The following is a 22,596-nucleotide window of genomic DNA, read 5'->3' on the forward strand; positions in this document are numbered from 1 at the left end:
CAGATGGGATATCCCTTCTTCCTACCCTTTCCCAAAAGCTGGTAGAAGAAGCTGCCAAGGCCATGTATGTCCCTGGTGCTCTTTGTGCTGGGTTCTGGTACGGTGCCTAGCACAACGGAGCCTGAACGGCGACAGGAGTCCTGAGGCTGAACTACAGTACAAACAAATAATAGCAATGAAAAGCAATCATTTGCCTTAGAGGACTGGGTCTAGCAGGAGCTTTTGGGATAACCTTCCTCGTGAGAAACACTCTGCTCCTTGGCAGCAGCATGAAGACAACACTCAGCCTCCATCCCATGAAGATAAGCATACGAGGGGTCCGGAGTGGATGTTGTATCACAGAGTGTGCAAGCACAACGGGAAGGGTGCTGAGTTTGCTGATGGTTTCCACCCTGGGAAGCAGCACGACTCATGTGCCGTTGTCTTCTGTCTCCCTCCCCACAGCCTCAGTCCCCATGCCCAGAGAGGATAGCATCGTGTGCAACTGCCGCAAGGTGCTACTGCTAACCAAAAAAAAAGCACAGAAACTCAAAAAGTCTTGACACCATGTGAGGGTCACACTTCGGAAGACTCCCCTTCCCTTCCTCCCTCCTCTCTCATTCCCACTGCCTTTAACCCCATGGAACACTTAGAGATGGGTTGTTGCTGTTGTGGGAAGCACACGGGCTCCGTTGCTGTTCTAGCTGAGCCTCCTCTGGGTTTGAGACAGCAGGTCTGTGTAGATTTTGGATCTCAGGAACCTGGGGTATGAGTCTTTTTCCATCAGGCTGTGCACTTTTCCCTGGGCTTGGTCAAAGCAGGAAAGGGAGGGCTCCTGCATGTTCCTCCTTGTCAGCTCCCGTGTCTGGAAGTCAATGTTCACCTGGGAAAAGCAACAGAAGAGTTTTGGGTGCTGCTAAAAAAACGCATGTTTTGTCTCAGCAGCAGAGCAACCAAGCAGAACAACCAAGCACTTATTCTTGAACAAGTCTCAACAGCCCCCCAAACTCTGTGGGCTTAGGGACCCAGAGTTACAAATCCTGCCCCAAACTTGGAATAGTTGAAGAAGATACATACTGTCCTAAGTGTTTCTGACCTCAAGTTGCTTTTATTCAGTCTCTTAATGAGTTTACATAGCAAATATCCTACAAATGCCTGCTCAGTCTAACATGCATATCTCCTGCTGCCCAAGAATTCTCTATTCCCTCTTTTTCCTTACATGCCCAATAGGATGGAGAGTGAACTTTTAGCTGGGTTTAATCTATCAGCATACTCTTATTCAGCTATGTTGTTACAAAATAAATTGTTTGAATTTTCCCATAACAGCGTGATATTACAATGCCTTGAAATGGGACTTTAAAAAATAAACAGCCCTCGTGTTATGACTGCAGTGTGTTTGTGAAGCCAACAACAAGAGTTTTCCTGTTTTCTTTTGCTAGCAAGCCGTCAGCGTTTCTTAGGGTTAGTATTGAAAACCTGGCTGCTAAGATGTTATTTGTCATTATTAACGAGCGCCCAGACTTAAAGCTGTCTCAGAAGTAAAGCTGCCTGCTGTAACCCTGGTGGCAGCAGAACAGATCAGCTCCCTCTGCCACATGAGAGTCACCAGCAAGCCAGAATTATGACAAAAGGACTCGATTTTAGGAAGGACCTCATCCAACCTGCACTCACGTTTCTAACCCAGAAACAGCCCTGCAGAACTGTGAATCTCCCAGCAGGAAGATGCTCACTGAGGGCACTGCACCCTGAGATGTCTACACCACCTGGTGCCATCGGTGGCCTTGCAATGGCCTTGTCAGTGCACAGATGGAGTTGTGACAGCCTTCTTAGGATGAGCCCTGCCCCATCCCTGGAGATCCCCCAGGCTGTGGATGTGCCCTCGGCAGCCTGAGCTGGTGGGCAGCCAGCCCATGGCAGAGGTTTGAACTGGATGACCTTTAAAGCCATCCTGTGATTCTCTGATCCCTTGCAGCACCCGTAGGATGACAAGCACACGTGCAAGAAGACTGCTGTGGGAGAGCAGTGCTGCAAGCACTGCATTATGAATACAGTACCACAAAGCAACATCACGACACAGGATCTGACAGCTGCATCAGCCTGTCAGTACATTGAAGAGTGCTGAACAATGCCAGGCTTCAGGTGGTGACTGCACTTTTTGTTCAGCTCTGAGCTCCTGCTTGCATCTTTTCAGGAGGTCTAATTGAATTTGGAGTTAGTCAGCAGATAAACACTCTTCCCCGGAGAGTCAACAAGTTAGTCATTGGTGGGATGCTTCTAGACACAATGTCCTGTGAGGAGTGAGCCCAACTGCCTGCCTGGGGAGCGGTAGTAAAGTTGGTGGGGAGGATCTCCTAGGAAGCTGGTGAGGTTAGGAAATGTAAGTTGCAATTGCCAGCGAACTCATTGGCAATGACTAATTTAGCATTATCAAATCAGTTGCCCTCACCAGGGGATGAGTCACTGCAAGCAGAGGCACTGGAGCAGGCAGGAGGCTTTCCTGTAACAGGAAGATTTCTCCTCTTTACCCCCTCCTCCTCATCACCTCCAGGGGAAGGAAGATCCCCCAGGCCCTGCAGTTCCACCAGGGGGACAGGACCCATTCCCTGCTGAAGGGCAGCTCTGCCTACCAACCTCACGGGGAGCCTGAACGTCAATGAACTCCTCAAAGATGCGTTGTGCCTTGGCAGCCAGCTTGGCTGCTGAGCGGGTCTTCTTGAAGTCTTCGCAGGCCAGCCAAAACTCCAGGTTCTCCTCACTGAACTCAGTCTTCAGGAAAGCACGGAAGGCAGCCAGCCCATCTGCAAGGAATACAAGGGGAGTTACAGCAGGAGGAGAAAGCAAGCTGGGAACGATCCTACAGCATCCCTCCATCTGCTCCTGCCCAACCGAGGCCATTCTCATAGCTGTGTGACAGCACAGTCCATGATCTCATTATCCATCATCTAGAGTGATGCCATGTGAAGCCAAGCATTATTCACTGTGATTAATGAAAACTTAGTTTTTGCCAGCCAACATAGCAAAATGCTTTCTTTGGCACTGACATATCAAACCTTTGAAATTTGAAACAACCATAGAATCATTAAGGTTGGAAAGACCACTGAGATCATCTAGTCCAACCCGTGACTGCTCCAGTTCACATTCCTCAGTGCCACATCTCTACAGTTCTTGAACTCCTCCAGGGTTCTTCTGAGAAGTTTTTCCTCACACCCAACCTAAACTTCTCTTGGCACAACTTGATGCCATCACCTCTCATCCTATCACTGTTACCAGGAGCAGAGGCTGACCCATCTCACCACAGCCTCATTTTAGGAGCTGTAGAGAACAGCAAGGTCTCCCCTGAGCTCCTCTTCTCCACACTGCCCCATGCCATTTCCTCAGCTGCTCCCCATCACACTGTGCTCCAGACCCCACACAGCTCCCTGCTTTTTCTGGACACACTTGAATCTTGAATGAGGCAACCTGTTTCCACACCACCTTGTCCACATTAATGACGGGATGTTACAAAGTGGGGCACTAAGAAAAGCCTTTAATAAAATAGAGCACGTGTGGACTCGTCTCTGACGTTCTCCATCACTTTGCTTTATTGCCTTATGACATATTTTTAGTTCCCACTCACACAGAGGAAGGATCTTGGAGAGCACAACTGTTACAGCTACAATAAAGGAGAGAGGGAAAGGACACAGCATAATTACTACTCGTCTAGTCAGCAGTAAAAGTGTTCTTATCACTTGCTAATGCTCAGCAATTGTGACATTCCAGTAATGTAATCTGACTCAGCTGGGGCAGAATAGAAACGTTGAGAGATTTATTAGGCATCAATGTGCTCTTAAACCCCAGCTGGGTGTATTTATGGACACAGCTATTGTTTTTTATTTCCTTTCCCTGAATGGCACGAGCAGAGTAGAACTAACTGAAGGCTTTACACACACCCTTTCTCTTTTGCTAAGCTGAAGGATAAATTTGGCTCCTGTTTTTTTTTCCAGTAACACATCTCTAACTTTTCCAGTAGGGTCTGAATAGTTGTAGCTCATGACTGGAAACCTCCCCAGTCAGCCTTAGCTGCTTCCAAGGAAGCATCTATAAATACTGATGGAGTCGGGAGAGCACTCAGCAAGGTCAGGCTCAGGGAAAGAACGATGGGAGTGGATATTGGCTGAGATAGACAAAGGCTGACAGGGTTTGCAAGCCTGGATCTCCTCCTGCACTGCTGCAAGGGGTGAGCTCCACCTCACCCAACGAACTGCTCCAAGTGTCAAACAGCAGCCAACAGCCCAAGGCAGGGGAGATATCTGACTGCCTGGATCCTCAGAGGGACCAGCAGAGAAGATGCATGGCCAGATAGGACCAAGCTCCAGGCTATTACTCTCTGCTTTAGGCTTTGTGAAGATTCCTCACTGACAGGCTTGGCAATGCTAACTGCTCCATCAGCACTCTGCACTGCAAAGAGCTGCTGTGGCACAGCATCCAGCAGCTGAAACTGGAATGTCTCCACCTCAGCTACACTGCCTTCTTCCTGTCAGCCCTGGGAGGGTGGGAAATAGCTGTATCACACCCAGTGATTAACGCACTTGTAGAAAGGTTTGGGGCTGCAGCTGTGGGCGAAGGAGGGCTCTCATCCAAGGGCACTGCTGAGCACAAATTGTAGGTTCAAAACCAAAGCAGTAAGGCAACGTCAGCCCTTGAGAAGCCCGCAGAATGGAGTGTCCAAAGGCACCTCTAGGAAGCTAGCACCTGTCAGTCATGCTTCCCCTGGCTGCTCCAAGCACCTCTATGAATAGGTAGATATGGAGCAAAAGAAGACTGTTTTTGAGCTGCTCCAGTTCCTGAAACCCAGAGATACACAGATATTCTAAACTCTGCTATTTAATACCTGTAACATTCATAGTGCTTATGTGGAAGACTTGACAAAGGAGAAAGGAGCCCTTAGAGGAGGAAAAGGAGAAGACATTAACAGCTGAACTGACAGATTTCACTAAGTATGAATGGGGAAAAGCAGCAGTTCCCTGAGATTTTGCCATTTAGTAAATCATCAGACTGTAGGATGCTTAATGTTAATCATTCCAGCACCCAAACAAGCTGTTTTGACAACACCATCTCCACTGTGTGTCCCTGTAGAGTTCTGTCTTCCCTTTCACTTGCCTTCTGCCCAGAGAATTTACGGGCGCCCCATCCCTGCAGGTGCCCAAGGGCAGGTTGGATGGGGCCCTGGGCAGCCAGATTGGTGCCTGATTAAGTGCTTTGGCAACCCTGCCCACAGCAAGGGTCAGAACTGGACGATCTTAGAGGTCCCTTCCTCCTCCAGCCAGTCTATGATGCTGTGATTCGCTGTCCTGAACTTTCCCTTTCCTCTCCAACAGCCCCAGCACTGAGAGAGAACCACTTGCCAAAAATAGCAGCTGTGCATGGCAAATATAATATCTGCAGAACGTAGTATCTGCTCAAACAAGTGGACGTGGTGATTGATGAGATGAGAAAGGCTTTGGCTTCAGCCCTGCCCCAGAGAGCAGAGCAGCAGCTGGGACCAAGAGGTCTCCGCATGCTCTCACATCAATCAGCTCCTTTTTATTTTGAAGCAAGTTTAGACAGAGGATATATAAATAATAGTATCTGGCTGAGCTCCATGGGTTTTTTTAATACATTCCTGTCATCTCCTCCCCAAAGCCCTTGGGGAGCTGGAAACGATCAGGGCAGACCTGAGAGGACCTTGCTGAGGAGAGCTTGGATGGAGGAGAGGTCATCCTGGGCTGGAGGCCACTCTGCTCTGCAGATCAACCCTTTGGCCTCTGCCTGCCTGCCTGTACCTCCAGCTGGAAGTTCAGGCACAGAGGTGGAAGCCTGCATCACTGCACAGTGCTAAATCACTGCCAACAGGTTTGTCATGGGACAGTGGCTAAACTAATGGGAAGGGCAGGAGGATCTGAGCCGGCATTTGACACGGTTGTTGGCTTTCATCTCCTGTACATGAAGGCTACCAAGGAAGCATCCCTGATGAATTTGCATTTCAAAGCTCATTTCAGCTGAGAAGCATGGGGGCTGCCGTGTGATGTGAACAGGAGAACATCTGCTGTTGGGTCAGCCTTTTGAAGTAGGCTAGAAGACACATGGAGCAGCTGAGCAGTACAGTTCCAAAGGGAATGGGGGAAAAAGCATAGGGATGATAAGCTGTATTAAATCCTTCATGAAGGTGGGTAGGCACAGGCTGCTCAGAGAAGCTGTGGGTGTCCCATCCCAGGTTGGATGGAACTTTGGGCAAATTGATGTAGGCAGAAATGTCCCTTCCTATGGCAGGGGGTTGGAACAAGTTGATCTTTAAAGGTCTCTTCCAACTCAAACCATTTTCTGGTTTCTATATCTTTAGAACTATCACAGGATAGATCTCTGCTAGATCAGGTTGCCCATCAGTGCTCAGAGCCCTTCCAGCCTGACCTTGTCTGTCTGCAAGGATGGGGCACCCACAGCTCTCTGGGCAGTCTGTGCCAGTGCCTCGCTGCTCTTGTTGTAGTAAACTTCTTCCTTATATCCAGTCTAAATCCCCTCTCTTTTAGTTTGAAACCATTTCTCCTTGTCCTATCTCACAGACCCTGCTGAAGAGTCTGTTCCTTTCCTTCTCACAGCCCCTTTAGACACTGAAAGGCCAATCCCAGGTCTCCCCAGAGCTTTCTCCTCTCCATACTGAACAGCCCCAACTGGGGTTATGGGTAATTCCTTACCAGACAGGGCTGAAGGGAGAAGGTCACAATGCTCTGCATAGCATATGTACACTCTCACTGCTGCCTAGCATTGCTTTGATGAATGCTAGGTGCCTGTCACTAGCTCATGCTGATGCTGTTCTGGCTTAGAGAGAACTGGGAGTAGGAAGGGATATTCCTATGCTGTGTAGGAAGAGCAGCAAGGTGTAGACAACAGGAGGAGGAGGACAATAAAATTTGGGCAGAAGAGCATCAAGTTCACAACATTGTAGAAGAAAAATAATCTGTGAGATAAAAATGGAAACTCAGTGCCAAGGTTTTCCGTGTCGGATGCTTCGTTGATAAGTGAGTAAGGGTTGAGGACAGACTGTCCTGCTGGATCCTGGACAAATGAGAAGCCGTGTGTCCAGCCCCGCAAGGGATGCAGAATGAGACATGCCACTGTGTGCATCTCCCTGCGGCAGCCTGTCAAAAGGAATCTCCATCTGGCTGACCAGAACTGCACCTCCTGGGCACGGGTACAGCGGGGGGATTTCTCCTCTGTTACTCACATCATGCACACACGCTCTGCAGACCGCAGAGCTCCATTTCCCTGGGAGCCATTGCTAATCCAGCACTGAATAGGAAAAGAATGCCAGAACCTAGCAAGTTGCAGCCACTGCTTTTTCTTCCCGAGCACCCAAGGGAACATGCTATATATGATCCTTCCTCTTGCTTTTGCAAACCCCTGCTGTAAACCAGGCTTGAGCTCCCCTTTCCTGCTGCCTGCCATGCTCACAAGCCCTGACCCAAGGGCACACTGCTCTGGGAGATGTCTCTTGCAATGAGCTGGGACAAGTCTCCCGCTGCATGAAGAGGGTTGGCTGGCTGATCCCACGGTTTCAATCTGATTTGCTTCTCCCGTTAGCAAGGGCAAGTCAGGTATTGTTGTGTTGACCTATTTGTCTGGGGCTGCCAAGGAAGTTGGGCTGTGCTGTATCCTAATGTGGCACTGTACCCCAGTGTGGCACTGGAGCCCCACTCAGCTCCCTGAAATCAGCGTCACAGCCTCCTTCCAAAAGAAGCCAAATGTCCACATAGTGAAGGAGGTGTGACAGACGTGGCAGGCAGCAGCAGCCCACCTGCTAGCACTGCAAGCCACAGGGGAATCCACGAGCACAGCTGGTGCTCAGCCCATGCCCTGAAGCATAGATTGGAATTTGTGGCTGGCTGATGTTCACCTGGGCAGTCACAGGGAAACCAGGCTGATACAGCTCTGTACTTCTCTTGGCACTCAGTGCAGATTAGCTGGCAGCTTTACTGTAGATGTTGCTTTCTTACTGTGAAATTTTGGTCAGATAAGGCACGAGTTCCTATCAGGAACTAAGTGTTTTTCACTAGGTGCCAAAGAACTACCAAAATTACTTCCCATCATAGACACAGGGAAGATTCTGATGTTTCATTGATTGCTCTATGAGGCTAATTGATTAATAGAACCAGATATTCTTGTAATGCTATTGGATGAAGTAATTGGGCTGAAACTCGATTTGGCATTCACAGCACTCAGCTGAAGAGGGAACAGTGTGTGTAATTCCAAAACACAGACAAAAGGCAACTTCACTGCCTTTTGTAACCAACACATTTTTGTTGCAGCCTCTGTCCAAAAAGGAGAAAAATGGACAACTTTAGCATTATTGAAGGAAGAACAAGGGCTTGAGTTTAAAGACAGAGCTGTAACATCAATGTGAACATCCTGTCCTCTCTCACTGCCCATTCTCCAGGCACCTCTGTCTCTTTTGTGTATTTTTCCCTTCGTGTTCCAGATTTGGACTAAAGAAATGTTCCCTCTTGGCCATACCCAGATACACGATCGTTTCCTACTGCCTGCAAGCCATGATCTCAACGAGATACTGCTGCTATAATTACATATCGCTTTTTCTGCCTTGGACAGCCAGCCTGTTCAGAATTGCCACCTAATTCTCAGCCAAAACTGTTGTCATCCCAGCCGAAAATCCAGAAAATAAACTGCATATTATTCAAAATAATAATATAATTCTATCCTGATGCGTTAATATGCAAATCCTGACCTGCTAAGGAAGTCAGCTCGTTCCTTATGGCGGTAAATCACTTCACCGCCCACACTGACTTCTTCCCAACCTCAATTCACTCGTTTTACTCTTAAATAGAAACAAATTAATGAATCTACACTGTGAACTTCCCTGCTTTGTTTATAATTCCTCAGCACGAATGCGCCGGTGAAGCAGAGTAACGCATTCTGAACAGAACTGATATGATTGATCTATTGAATGGAGTGAGGCGCGCTGATTATATGTTTGCATAATGCTTCTTGATGTGAAACTTTCACGTTTGCACTGGGAACTATAAATTAGAGCCAGCCAAGTGCTACCATGCATGGTTTCTTCATAAGGACTGCGACGGAGCACAGAGTTCAAGGTTATTTAACTGCACATTGGATTTCCTACTGCAATTGATGGTAGCAATCAGTCAGATTCACCAGATGGCTCTGAGAATTTCAGCTCTGCAGGCCTGGATTAGAATATTCTGCAAGGGACATGGTCAGTGGGCACGGTGGCAATGGGTTGGGCCTGATGATCTTAAAGGCCTTTTCCAACCTGAACGATTCTATGAATGGAAAGAATGGGACGCTATGGTGCCATAACCCCCTGCTCAATGACCTTTTGCAAATGTGAAGATAAAATATTAATACCCCTGCAGTGGAGTGTTGATGAGTGGTGGCAATGAAGCCCGGCCCGTGAATCACTGTTACCACTTCCTCAGGGTAAGAGGTACCCAAGGGACCACTCTCTTGCCATGCAGTGTGTGTACCTTAGTTTGCCCTACCTACACACAGTGCCTAGGGGAAAAAAGGTGGTACAAGTTGATCTCTACTCACATTTATGGGACAAAAGGACATCAAAAGAATCTGCCCATCTCGTTGCTTCTTCTGTTGACAGTCTTCTGGAAGAAAGAAGAGGCAGATTACAGACAACCCATGGCTGTTTGACAAGCACACCAAGGAAGGCTGGAATTCTTCTCACCAAACTTTGGAGGTCTACAATGAAAACGTCTCCAAGTGTGCAAGTCCCCCTGGTTCCCTGCAAAGTCAGTGGGGAGATGCCAAGGGACTCTCATGGGTCTCTTCACCTCGTCCTCAGATAGACAGGTAAAGCAAGGCAGATGAATCACACCCAGAAAGGGACCAATTTTTCCTTACCGACTCAAAGCAAAGAGCAGGGAACAAGTTCAGATGCAGACATTTACATTGTAAATGTCAAAAGTTAAGTGAAACGAAACCCACCCCTGCAGAAGTGTTTATTTCTCTCTCCTGACTGCAAGGAGAAGGTGAGCTCAGGCGTGGGATCAGATGGATTCCATCCCACTCGCCTTAAATCAGGACTCCGTATTGTTTGAGGCATCTGCTTTAGTGCTGTGCAAACTAACACAGGACATTTAGGCAGTGTTCAATAACACTCAGCTAAGGAGGACTGTGACCTGGAATTGCTGCTCACCTCTTCGACAAAGCCAACTGCTCAGACTTTGATTTGCTATGACAGAGGGATATATTACCCCCATCCTTGGAGGTGTCCAAAGATGGGTTGGATGGGGCTGGGCAGCCTACAGCATACAACAAAAGGAAGGCAGTTCAAGAGGAGTGGTGGGCAGGGAGGGGAGGACAGAGGTGGGATGGGGTGGGGATGCTGCAGCTATACTCACTTCAAAGCCCGGTTGGGCTTGTCCGGAAGAATAGCTGTGAAATCATTATATGAGTCTGATTTGTGAGACAGGCAGCCCAGGCGAGTCCTCATCCCTCTGTTCCTGTGGTCGATGTGAGGGAGCAGGGGGGTGAGCAGGGGAAAACCAAAGAAGAGGATTATAACTCTAGCCGGAGCTAACAAAACAAAACCCCAAAGATGACACAGCTCAGCGGCTCTGTGCCATGTCAGATCTGCATCCCTCGTCCCTCACCTTCTGGAGGGACCCTGAAGCATCTCCAGGAGGATGCTAAGGATGGATACAGCATGGATACTGGCTTGCCCAATGCCAACCAGTTGTTCTACTGGTCCAGCTAGCAGAAAGGCTGTGTACTAGGTGGTGTCCTGGAAGGGCCTGCCCTCAGCAGAGCAGGAGGGCAGCTACACCTGCAATCAGCTGCATCAGAACAGGGTGGTGCCTATGCTGTAGGGCAGGAAGGGGTTGGAGGGCAGGAAGGAGCAAGGCACCTGTGATGTGAGCTGTGCTGCAGAGCCAGGGGAGCCCGGCCCGCTTCTTTAGACTCAGCATTACATAAGCAGGCTAAAGCTTCCTCTTCCATGGCAGGTTTATCCATGCAGAAAAGGACCTTACTGCTTTTCCCTTTGAATTTCAGAGCAGTTCCAGTGCTTTGCTCCCACACAGGCTCCTCAGCTCCCTGCCAACTCCTTCCCAGCACAACTGATGAGAACAGCATCACTGGGATGGAGAGAGCTTGGAAAGGAAGGGAACACAAAGGAAGAGGGAGATGGAACATACATGCATGGCACTGGACTGGCATCATTTCCCCTCAGAAACAGATGCTGACTGATGGTTGGACAGTGTCTAGAAGGGCAGAGCCTGAGCTCCCCCCAGCCTAAGAGCACCCCTCGTGGGTCACTCCTGAGCATGGGAGGGCCATGGCATGCACTTCTCAGCTGCTAGACTCCCTCTGGAAGCTCCCTCTGAGCCCTGCTGCTGCGCAGATGCCAAACAATCCCTGAGACTGCAGAGGGAAGCACAGCGTTTCTCCCTTCCCTATGCAGAACACTTCAGCACTGAGCTAATCTGTAGCACGCCTGTACCCTTTCTCCTCCCGCCCTGCAGAGAGTTTCTATTATTGCACATTTTCATGTAATCTTACAGCAAATTAAATGTTAATTAAATGCAACGAGTGTCTCCCTGGCAGAGCACAGGCAGCTCCAAGCACAGAACCTGGGGATCTTCAGTGGCAAGAATAGCTCTAAAACCCGAACCTGTGACCAGCAGTCTCAGGATGTTGCCCTACATCCACCCCCCACAGCAAAGCAGACACCCTGCGTGCAGAGAACTGCATCCCCAGCTGAGCCTGCTGTGCTCAGACTGACACTGAGTGGCTATAGGATCCCACTGGTACCTTTCCCATATGCCACCTTCCCCCAGCCCTTATTCTCCTCAGCCGTGCCCTGATGAAGCTCACGGCTTCCTCAGAAAGAGATGTGGCATGCACTGGTGCACTGCTGCTCAGATTTCTCTCCAATGCCTGAGATGAAGAGGCTGCAGCAGGGAATGGCAGCAAGGAGGCTGCGGTGCTGCACTGTGAGCACAGAGCTCAGCTCGTGGAACACAGGCCGTGATTCCAGAACAGGACGTGGGGGAAAGAACATGGGTTGGTAGGAGGTTGGGAGGCAGGGGAAGGGCAGGAAGGAGCCATGAGGCTCACAGGATGAGGCAGACAGCAACAGGATAGACAAGGGATGTGGCATCCGTGCAGTTACCTCCGTGGGATCAATAACGCAGCCATTCAGGACTCCAGTTATGGCCAATCCTCTATCTGGTTGGCTTGGAGGGTGGTTTGCAGGAAACAGGAGTGTAGGAAGGAGGGATTCACAGTTTCACGCCCTGGCACTTAAAAATATAACAAAGAATCCTCTGCCAGAAAAGGAGGGCCCGTTGCTCTCAACCCATTTGATCCTCGTCAGTTTTCCAACCGAAGACTCTTGGAGTTGAAGGATGATCACAGAGAAAAGACAGCATTTCCTCCTGGGAGCAGAGCCATGGGGTAAGTCCAGCTGCAGGTTCGAGCTTGGTGTCACGGCTCAGCATGGAGCAGCAGGGCTCAGCACAGCTGCATTCATCATGCAGTGCCTCCGAAGGTCGGTCCTCAACAGGCAAAGCTCCGGGGTGACCTCACTAAGAGGACTGAACTACCTCTTGTCCCCGTTCCTGCGAGTCATGGCTGGCATTACTGGCCATCGTGGTGCTGCAAACAGAAGAACGGGAGGACTTCATGCGTCTGTGGATCTCTCCTTCCACCATCACAAGGCTCGAGCACTCACACAGATGAACTCAAAGAAAGCATCTCCTCATCTGGGTGGTGGGAGCTCATGGGAAGCCGTAGGGAGGGATGAATGGACTGACGGGGTGGCAGGGTTCCCTGAGCACGGGCACACAGACGCTGCTGGAACAGATCTCCCAGCAGGGAGTGAAGGCAGTATCCACTAAGCTGGTGGGACAGAGCAGGATGGAGCCGCCTGCGTAGTGAGCAAAGTGCAAAGGTTTCCTGTTTGCCAGGACAAGGCTGAGCTCCAGATAACCTCCAGGTCCCCCTAACCAGAGGGGATGGCTGAGGAGGAGAGCAAGGAGCTGATGGGAGCAGCAGCTGCATGCAAAGGGCCAGGAGCTCGCTCTGCCAGGGCCGGGGGAGATCCCAAAGCTCAGGCTGCCCAATGCAGCATCCCTTTTAAAACCTGATTACATTAAAAATGCACAAAGCCTCTTCCCAACTAAATTAATGGAACTGGGATTGCACTATACACCAGTGAGTGCATTTTCTTAATCCCTGCCCTGACCGGCTGCTTCGATGCGCTTTAACTGAAATCAATCCTTGTAATACCTTAAGCCCCTTCAAAATTTCCTCATTAACAGTTTCACCCGCATGTGGGGCCAAGCAGAGGATTTCCCAGAGCCCAGCAGCCCCTTCTCTCTCTGACAGCTGGGATGGGTGCCTGCGTGGTGCCCTCTCTTGCAGTCTCCCCTTGCTGCATGCTTTTGGAGGTGCTGTTACAAAACAGCTCGCTGCTCACCCCTGCTCCCACCCACAAAAACTGCACAACAGAGAGGCACCCAACTTGCCCAAGGTCCCAAAGTCTGTCTGACTTTAGGACATCAAGTCCCACAGCCAGGCTGGAGCATCTGTGGGTATGCCCTTGGCTCGCCAGCGAAGTCAGTCAATCGGTTTAGAAACAGAATGCAGTGAAGGCATCCCAGAAAGAGTCTGTGGTGAGGATTATCTCTTCACCCTCCATCCCTCGTCCTCCTCCACCTCCCTCCTACGGCAGGACCCCATCCAGGAGAACTGACAGACTCATCATGGATGCGTTTTGGGGTTTCTCCTTGGGAGACAAAGGGAGGGGGAGCAGTTACGACATCAGGATTATCGACCCCCCTCCATCCCAGGAGATCACCTGAGCAAAGATAAGGGAGCCATCCCAATCAGCAGCACAAAGGGGAAGAGGAAAACAAACCAAACAAACACCAGACCCGGGGGGGGGGGGGGGGGCTTCAGGAGACTAAGAACCCACAGAGCCGAGTAGATAAACCGAGCAGGGAGGCACTGCTGACAGGCACACAGCGCGATACTCACCGCGGTTGACCTGTGTTCTCCACCCGCGCGTGCTCGGAAAGGCTCTGGAGACACAGCAGAGAGCTCCCTTCGCATCCAACCCCTCGCAATGCCCTTCGAACCCTTTCTTTCCCCGCACCCCACCCGGAGCCCCGCGCTTCAGCCCCGCACAGCCTCACCCGGCGCTCCGCAACGCGGCGGCTGCACCGCGATGGGCGGCGATGCAGCGGTGCCCACCTGACCCGCACGTCCCTCCGCATCCCTCCTCGCCTTCTCACCTGCTGGGAGAATCCCCCCGCCCCGCTACAGATGCCGGGGGGAGGAGGGATGTCTGCGAGAGCTGTCGCTGCTGTCACCCTCCCCGCTTTGGAAGGGAGCGTCCCTCCCGCATCGCTTTGATCAGCTCCTCTGAGGCTTAGGGGAGGATGCTGCCCTCGGATCGTCGGCAGTCGCGCAGACAGAAGGGAGTGGGGAGTTTAATTAGAGAGCCTCTGTGTCAGAGGGGTCAAGGGAAATCGTTAACCTTACTGCACAGCATGGGAAAGGGAAGAAACCAACTCACCTGGCAGCTTAGGTTGCGACCAGCCCTTGCTCTCCTCTGCTGTGTGCCCCCTGCCCTGGAACCAACCTTGGCTTGCTCACAGCACAGCCTCCCAGCCCTCTCCTGCACCCACCCCTCCACCTTCAGACAACAGAGTGTGTATCCAGGGCTTCTGCTGGAACCTATCCCTGCACCCCACTAATAGGATCTTGCCCCCCAGCAGTGAGACCTCAGGCCTGGGCTTGGCTCAGCTGCCAGAAGCACTGCCCCTGGATGCCAATGCAGATGTTCAGAGTGGTAGAGGATGTCCCGTCCCTGCAGACGGCCAAGATCAGGTTGGATGGCCTCTGAGCACTGGTGGAGCTGTGGGTGTCCCTGCTCAGTGCAGGGGGTTGGACCAGATGACCTTTAAGGATCCCTTTCAACTCAAATAATTCAGTGATTCTATGACCTGCTCACTCACTTCTTAAGGCATCAGAAACAAACAAACACCACAAATCCCAAGCAGTTAAATCAGTCGTTATTTTTCTCTCATTGCCTTTTCTCAGCTAACAAAGCACTGGGCTGACATCCCTGTGCTACTAGCAAGCAGCATGCCTTGAGATAGCACATCATCACCAGGCAACATCCCTGGGGAGGGAGCATCCCGCAGAACTTACTATGAAAACACAGGGATTAGCAGCAGTGCAGGCCTGATCCCACTGCTCCAGCCTGGATTCCCTCCTTCACAGCTCATCTTGGTAAGGAAATATTTTCCTTGCTGTTATCCTCCCCTTGCAAAGCCCAGGTCATCCTGACTTGGATTTGTCACATCTCCGGTGATGAGGAGACAAGTGCTGAAAAATACCCTAAAAAAATGCAGTGGTTGATACAATCTCCTCTCAGCCAAGGTTAAAGGTTGAGGTTCATCTGATGCCTCTGGTTTGTTCCAGTTAAATAGCAATCCGCTTCAGCCCTTCCCTGAACCCAAGCCAAATTTAAACACAGCATCACTTAGGGTTCAACTCCTAGCGTGTCATTTTTGTTTTAATGCAGTTCCACACTTCCAGGTTCTCCCTGGGCAACTGCAGGATGTCACAAATGACACTGGTTTTGTAACACAACCATCAGATCTCACTCACACATACAGACATCGGGGGAGTGGAGGGCTGCCAACAAAACATTCCATCAACAAAGCTCTACTCTGGATCCTCCTGATCCATTACTCATATAGAACCATAGGATTGGAAGGGACCCTTCAAGGCCATCTGGTCCCACTCCCTGTACTGAGCAGGGACACCCACAGCTGCATCAGTGCTCAGAGCCCATCCAGCCTGACCTTGGCTGTCTGCAGGGATGGGGCACTACCATCACCTCCTGTTGCAACCCACAGACCATTCTGCCAACCACCATTTTTCTCCTACGTCCCTGGGCTGGGTTGGAGTTAATGGAGATCAAAGTGAGCTGTGTTGACACAGGCACGGCGGGAAGTGTAATTAAATTGCAGATAAAGAGAATTGTACTTTGCAGGGTAATATTTTAGAAAGCTTCTGTGAGAAAAGATTTATAGCAAATTCCTTCTAAAATGGCCCTGATGTTTCCAACTACCCCGTAACTCGTATTTAAAACCTCTTAATAAAATAACTCATTTTGATATTACGTTTGAATCCCATATCATAAAGGGTAAATCTCCAAAGAAATGCTTTAAAGCAATCTCCCCATGACCTGCTCTCAGCAAACGTGAACACAGGGGGATGGCTGTCTGTCACCAGGCAATGCAGGTGGGGATTTACCAGCCCACAGCCTGGGCATCCACCCCTCTGGGCTATGTTGGAACATAGCACCTCTACCAAGCAGCTCACAGGCTTGGCTGCCACCTCTAAGTGAGATTCCATTCCAACTTTCTTGTATTTTGCTGTAATTTCATCATCATTCTCTGATCAAACATCCGCAGCCAGGAGCTGCTACACTTGTAGAAATACATCAACGCCTCTGTGTGCTTTGCTAAGTGTTAAAGCAGTGCCAAGCAGCACCCTGTACAGGGTCTCCAGCTGAAGGAACACAGCTGCCAATGCCCAGGACTCGGTGCTCGTCAGCCACAGGAGCAGCAGTGGCTGCTCTGACTCACCAACTCACTCCTCTGCCCATCACACAGGGGATCTCCATGACCTGCAGCAGTCCCAGAGGCCACGCTGCAGGAGAATGCATCTGCCCCACTTTTCCCCACCTGCACACCCTCCTGCCACCTGCAAGGTTCCCCTGCAGCCTTTGCTACACGTGGTTCACTCGCCTCTGACATGTTCTCCTCTTGCTCCAGTTAGCTTTATTTCCAACTAGCTCAGCCCTGGTGTTACTTATTGGTTTATTGTACCATCGCAGATACCCAGGACACAAACGTTCAGAAGAAACGCAATCCACCATTTTAATATCACAACAATAGAGATGGAGAAATCCAAGCACAGCAGAGCTGCAGGCACTGCCTTTCCTTCCAGCATCAAAGCCCACTGCTAATCCCATTGAAACGGGGATCACCCAGCCCCTCTCCTGTTTCTGTTGATCTCAGCTCCCTCCTCTTTCCATCAGCAATTCCAGAAAAACACAGAGATCCCACCCATGTGGCTGCTGCTGATAAAGTCAATAGGTGCGACGCATCGAAGGGAAAACAACAACAAAACACATCTGGGGAGTGAGGAACCATCTGCTGCATGCTCCAAGAGCACAGCCAACCTCCTGTCCCTCCCCACCCCGGGCACTGGGCAAAGCATACAGGCTGCAGGGATGCAGCGGGGTATGGCTGGCCAAGGGAAAAGGATGGGACCCTGTGGGTGGTGGTGGCAGTGCCATGCCAGGATGTGGCAGGGCTGTGTCGCTCACTGGGGCCAGTCAGCACTGCTGGAAAGGCTCTACATGGCCAGGGACTGCTGCTCCTCGGGGCTGTGCCAGCATCCCAGCTGCACGTGAAGCATCAGATGGTTTGGGTTTTTTTTGTGCCTGTGAAAACCTAAACTTAGCGAGCAAGATGTTAATTCCTGGGGAAAATAGGCCGTATTTATGTAACCGTGAAAAGCTGCAGTGAAAGCTGCAGATCCAATGAGAGAGAAGGAGATGTATGGGGCTAATACAGCACTGCTGTTCACTCTGCTTTGTCAGGACCTCTAGTGGGCACTTATCCATCACCCTACAGCCCAAAGGAGCAGGTCAGAGGCTGTGCAGCCCAAGAATAGAGGTCTCATTGTGTGTGCTACATCACAGCCCAGTCTGTCGGGGCTGAGAAGCACAGGGTGTGGAAGCCTGCTGCAAATGGCAGCATCTGTCTGTGCAGTGAGCAGCATGAGCTCCAGCCCAGCAGGGATGAAGAGTGCTGAATACAGGGTGAATTCATTCACAGCCATGCAGGATGGCATTAGTGCCTGGCCTCTGCTTGCAGAGACATCACCCATGGTGTGCTCACAACGCACCACAGTCCCTCGAGCATGAATATACCTTAACACCTCCCAGCTCCTACCATTGCCAGTCTGGTTCTATCTGATCTTGTGGACATTTACCTGAACGCAGCAGGAAACAATTTCCAGACAAATTGGTGAGATGAAGTTGTGACTGCCTTTAAGCAGAGTCCAAGCTAGAGGCAGCACTGCACGAAAGCATCAGCTGCAGAAGGTTCTGTTGTAGTTCTGTGTGATGGAAGGTCTGCTCCAGGAGAACACCACACCACAGGAGCACAATGGGCTGGAGGCTAAAGCAAACCTTAAGTGTTGTTTTCAAACAAATGGAGGCAGAAATGAATTTTTGAAACATACAAGGAAAAGCTTTGCCAAACTGATTAATCTCCTGAGGGAAAGCATAGCTTCTAAAGAAACTAAAACATCACATAATAGAACATGCTTTTGGGAAAGGACTCTTGAAATAACCTCTCTCTCTTGCCCCTGGGAACAACACAACGGGTAAAGAGTTTCCAGAGAAAGTCTTAAAAAAAAAAAAAAGAAAGAAAAAAGAAAAAAAAAAGGCCATTTACCCTTCTACAGCAGCAGCACGCACAGCCTCGAGGAAAGCCATCACCTTCTAACACCCTTTCCTAATCACATCTGAGAAGGATATAACAGCGTTCCTGCTGCTCTCTCATTTCCTTTGGCTGTCGCTCATTTCTCACTCAAACCAACCCACTGTGAGCAGCAACTCTGCAAAATGTGTTTTGGAGTCATCGACCGGCTTCATGGTGCACAACAACAGGGGACTTCCCATCTGCTGCTGTTTGTTTAGCCCTCACATTACTGAACTAACATCTGGAAAAGCTGCTGAGCCTCCACTTGAAGCGATGCACTTGGAGAGTGTTTCTTTGCCCTCTGTGGAAGATGGAGTGTTGCAGGTATCACTTGGAAAAGAACAAGAGATGCTTCATTTAGTGCCCAGATTTGCATTTAGGTGTCCTTGTGGCACAAGCTGAGACACAACACAGTCCAGCCAACTTGATCCTGAGAATGGGTTGCATGCCTGGAGAGCCATATGCTAGCTCTGACTAAGCAATTCAAGTCCTCTTTCAGATTTCTATCACTGCAACGCAGCCGGATCCTGAGCCACAGAATCATTAAGGTTGGAAAAGGGCACTAAGATCACCTAGCTCATGCTGTGAAGCAAGAGAAAGCCCATTCTCAGAAGCCATGGGTTGGGGAGATCCATGGCCAATAGCGCTAGGAAGGCAAACAACACAGCCCCAAGACCCAACACCAGGAGGGAGATGGGGCTGGTTCTAATATGTGAGGTTGGCTCTTACCTACTCCCTCCCCTGCCACCATTTGCCTCTCACCAGCCCTGCTCAGACTCCGAGACTGGGGATAGCATGATCCTTTAAGCCACCCCTCCAAGGGGTTACGCCATGTCCAAGGACCCAATGCCTAACTTCACTGCAGCCCAGCTCCCTAAAATCAGGAGGAAAAAAAAAAAAACTGGGCAGAAAAAAAACAAAACCTAAGACAAAGCAAGGTTACAGGATGGCTGCAGCAGAGAAAGAATCAAGAGGAAAGACATGAATACTGAAAATTCAGTAGGAAAGCATAACAGAAGGGTTGGGATTAGAGAAGTGCCTGCAGTCTCTGCATCTGACTATAGGCATCCAAACAAGGTGACCCAGAGAGACAAGGCTGTGCTTCAGGATTTTCCATCTACCACATCTGTGTCAAGATGCCCACTGATTGACACTACTTAAGCCACACATGCAGCAGCCCCATTGGAAAGCATCAACACCTACTGCACAAGGCAACCCTACACGTGCTGAGTGGCATGAAGAGATCACAACACATGCTTTGCTGTCTGCAGGTCTGTTCACAGCCCAGTGTGATGTTTTCTTTTTCACAACAGGACAAGTTTCGTTGACTCGTGTTTTGCTTGTGATCCAGTATAAACACCAGCTGTTCCTGCTGCTAGTCTATAGAGTTAATGCTGTCTATAGAGCTCCTATAGTGGATCAACATGCATTTACCTGTATTGCATGGCATCCTACTTTTTCCATGACCATCTCTCCATTCAAGGCTTGAATTCTGCCTCCCTCTCCCAGCAGCCTACATGTTCTCTCCACTACCCTATATGGGGAAATAGCTGGTTCCTCCATACATGCACCTACACTCTCTATTCACCACCCAAGATTGAAAGAAAGTTGGGCAAACACCCAAAAAAGCATTTGGATACAATCATCCAATCACTTGGTGCCCATTTCATCCAGAATCACACCAGACACAACTGTACCAAAAGGCTTCGCATATTGTCAAGTACTGCCTTCCCCAAAGCCACGGGACCTCTTTGTCTTGTCACATGGGATTACTTTGGTTTGAGATGACTTTCTCCTAAAAACCTCACATGCTTTACTTGTTGAGCACCTTTCCAGACTGCTTTTGTTTCAGATATTTTTTTTTCCTCCTGCAGATGATAATTAAACAGATCTGCAATTACCCAGGCCTTCTTTGTATTCTTTCTAGAGACAGGTACTACTTAAATCCAGGGCATTCAGGTGCCCCATTTTTGTCAAGAAACACCACAGACTGTTCTGAAATCACTTTAGCTCGCTCCTTAACAAAATCCCTGACACTCAGACAGCATGAGACCACCTGTTTTCCCAAGAACACCAGTGACATTTTTTCTGCATGTTAAGCAGAGATCTCACTGATAATTGTTACCACAGGCAGTGCTAGTCAGTGCTTCTTTCTCTTCAGCTTTTTAGAAGGGTCTGTAAGATAGAACAGGGGGAAATGGTTTCAAACTATAAGAGGGGAGATTTAGAGTGGATATAATGAAGTCAGTATAAACAATAAGGGCAGTGAGGCAATGGCACAGGTTGCCCAGAGAGATGGTAGTGCCCCATCCCTGCAGACAGCCAAGGTCAGGCTGGATGGGCTCTGAGCACTGATGCAGCTGTGGGTGTCCCTGCTCAGTGCAGGGCGTGGGACCAGATGGCCTTGAAGGGTCCCTTGCAACTCGAACAATTCTATGACACTGAGTAGGCACATGGATATAAAAGGGAAAATGCACGAGGATGTGTGATTTGCTCACTTTAAATGCTATAAATGACAAGGAATAAGGCTACATACACAAAAAGGGCAGGTGTAATTTGTATATAATCCAGGCTTCCCCACTATCAAAAAGCCATTTCAGAAGAAAAACATGTTCTATTAGGTTACCTTGCCTAGACTAAGAAATATTCTTGGAGAGGTACTTAAGTAAGATATTGGCTTTGATAATTCTATTACAAAACAGGTAAGTTGGACAGTAGCAAGAAGCTGTCAATAAATCCAGGAAAGTATGCATCTTTTTCCACATTTGCTTAAGGAGAGCCAATGCCTAGAAAGGAGATATGCAGAAGTGCAGGGAGCTGCTGAAAAGTAGAGCCTCCATAATTATCTGCCTGGTGCAGCCCCAGGGACCGCAGGAAGAAGGGAATCAGGAGCATACTTAGCTAACTGATGAGTCTGCACTTAACGGGTGCTTGTATTCGTTGTTATTTGTCTCACCTTCCCCAGATGCAATTAGCAGAGGCCTGCCAGGTGCTTTCTTCAAGTGGCTCCCAAAAGAGCATGAAATCCAGCAAGACATCTCCCAGCACAGCCATGGCTGAATTCGGTCCTAGGCATTTCTGTGGCAACTGTGCTAAAATTACATCCCACTCCTTAAAAGAGCTGTCTTTTTACTGGATGTCTTCTTTATACACGGATAAACATCTCCTGACAAGACAACAGAACAGATGACAAACAAGGAATCTACATTTTTAAGGGATACCAACAAAGAACTGTGGGCTTCATCTGCCATTATCTTCAAACTGCCAAGCAAACAAGCCAGATTCTCAGGGTTGACAGTGTTTTAGATCTATCACTCTCTAAATTGAGTTTAATATTTAAAAAAAATCTGATAGCACACTATGCTTGTTGTTCTGCAATCAACTCAACTATACATGCCCTTGTACCAACTATTCCCTGAAATGTTTTTATGCTGTTCAGTTGGCATCTGCTGTTCAGGGAGGAGTGAAGAGTTGCCCATAGCTTCTTAAGGTACTTCATGTAGTGGTTGGGTTTGGTTTTGTTTTGAATAGTAACTAAAGAAGCTTGTTTTTCACCCAGAAATTTCCTTGTATATTGCTGCAACATGGGGCAGGAAGTGGATACATCAAAATGTAACAAAGTTTGCAGGAGAAGAGTACAGGACACCTTCAACTCTACTCAGCACTGCAGCAAAATCAGAGGATATCAAGATTGAAGGAGAAAGCTGGAACTTATTAGAGGAAAATGGGACCAATGAAGGCTGAATATATCTGCCACAGAGTTCTGTGCTGCAAAATTGTGGCTGGCACAGCTGGTGACCGCATGTAAGCAGCATTTGTTAATTACATAAAACAATGCTGGGAGGAAAACAACAAACTAGAGCACGAGTCTAAAATAAGAGCCCAAATATTTAGAGGTGAAGTCAGGTGAAGTTTACAGAGGGGATTTCCATCTGGCAGCATTGACATGGCTGTCAGTTGGCTGTGCCTCTGCTGCTGCTGTTAGCACGTGGGCCAAAAGCACAGAGAGAGCACCGAGCATCCTCACGAGACTGCT

General features: G+C 49.3%; 1 protein-coding gene across 1 annotated transcript; it reads right to left on the reverse strand.

The window, feature by feature from the left end:
• Positions 1-385: 385 nt before the first annotated feature.
• Positions 386-21,794, reverse strand: RGS8 (regulator of G protein signaling 8). Its single transcript, XM_042819761.1, has 5 exons — positions 21,517-21,794; positions 10,383-10,484; positions 9,562-9,626; positions 2,611-2,777; positions 386-862 (listed from the first exon to the last, which is right to left on the reverse strand). The coding sequence occupies exons 1-5, from the start codon at positions 21,612-21,614 to the stop codon at positions 680-682; spliced, it is 615 nt and encodes a 204-aa protein (XP_042675695.1). The 5' UTR covers positions 21,615-21,794; the 3' UTR covers positions 386-679.
• Positions 21,795-22,596: the final 802 nt, after the last annotated feature.

The sequence above is a fragment of the Centrocercus urophasianus genome, unplaced genomic scaffold (genome assembly GCF_019232065.1).
Source record: "Centrocercus urophasianus isolate 14NV4802_14NV808 unplaced genomic scaffold, USGS_Curo_1.0 seq_18, whole genome shotgun sequence".
Classification (NCBI taxonomy): domain Eukaryota; kingdom Metazoa; phylum Chordata; class Aves; order Galliformes; family Phasianidae; genus Centrocercus; species Centrocercus urophasianus.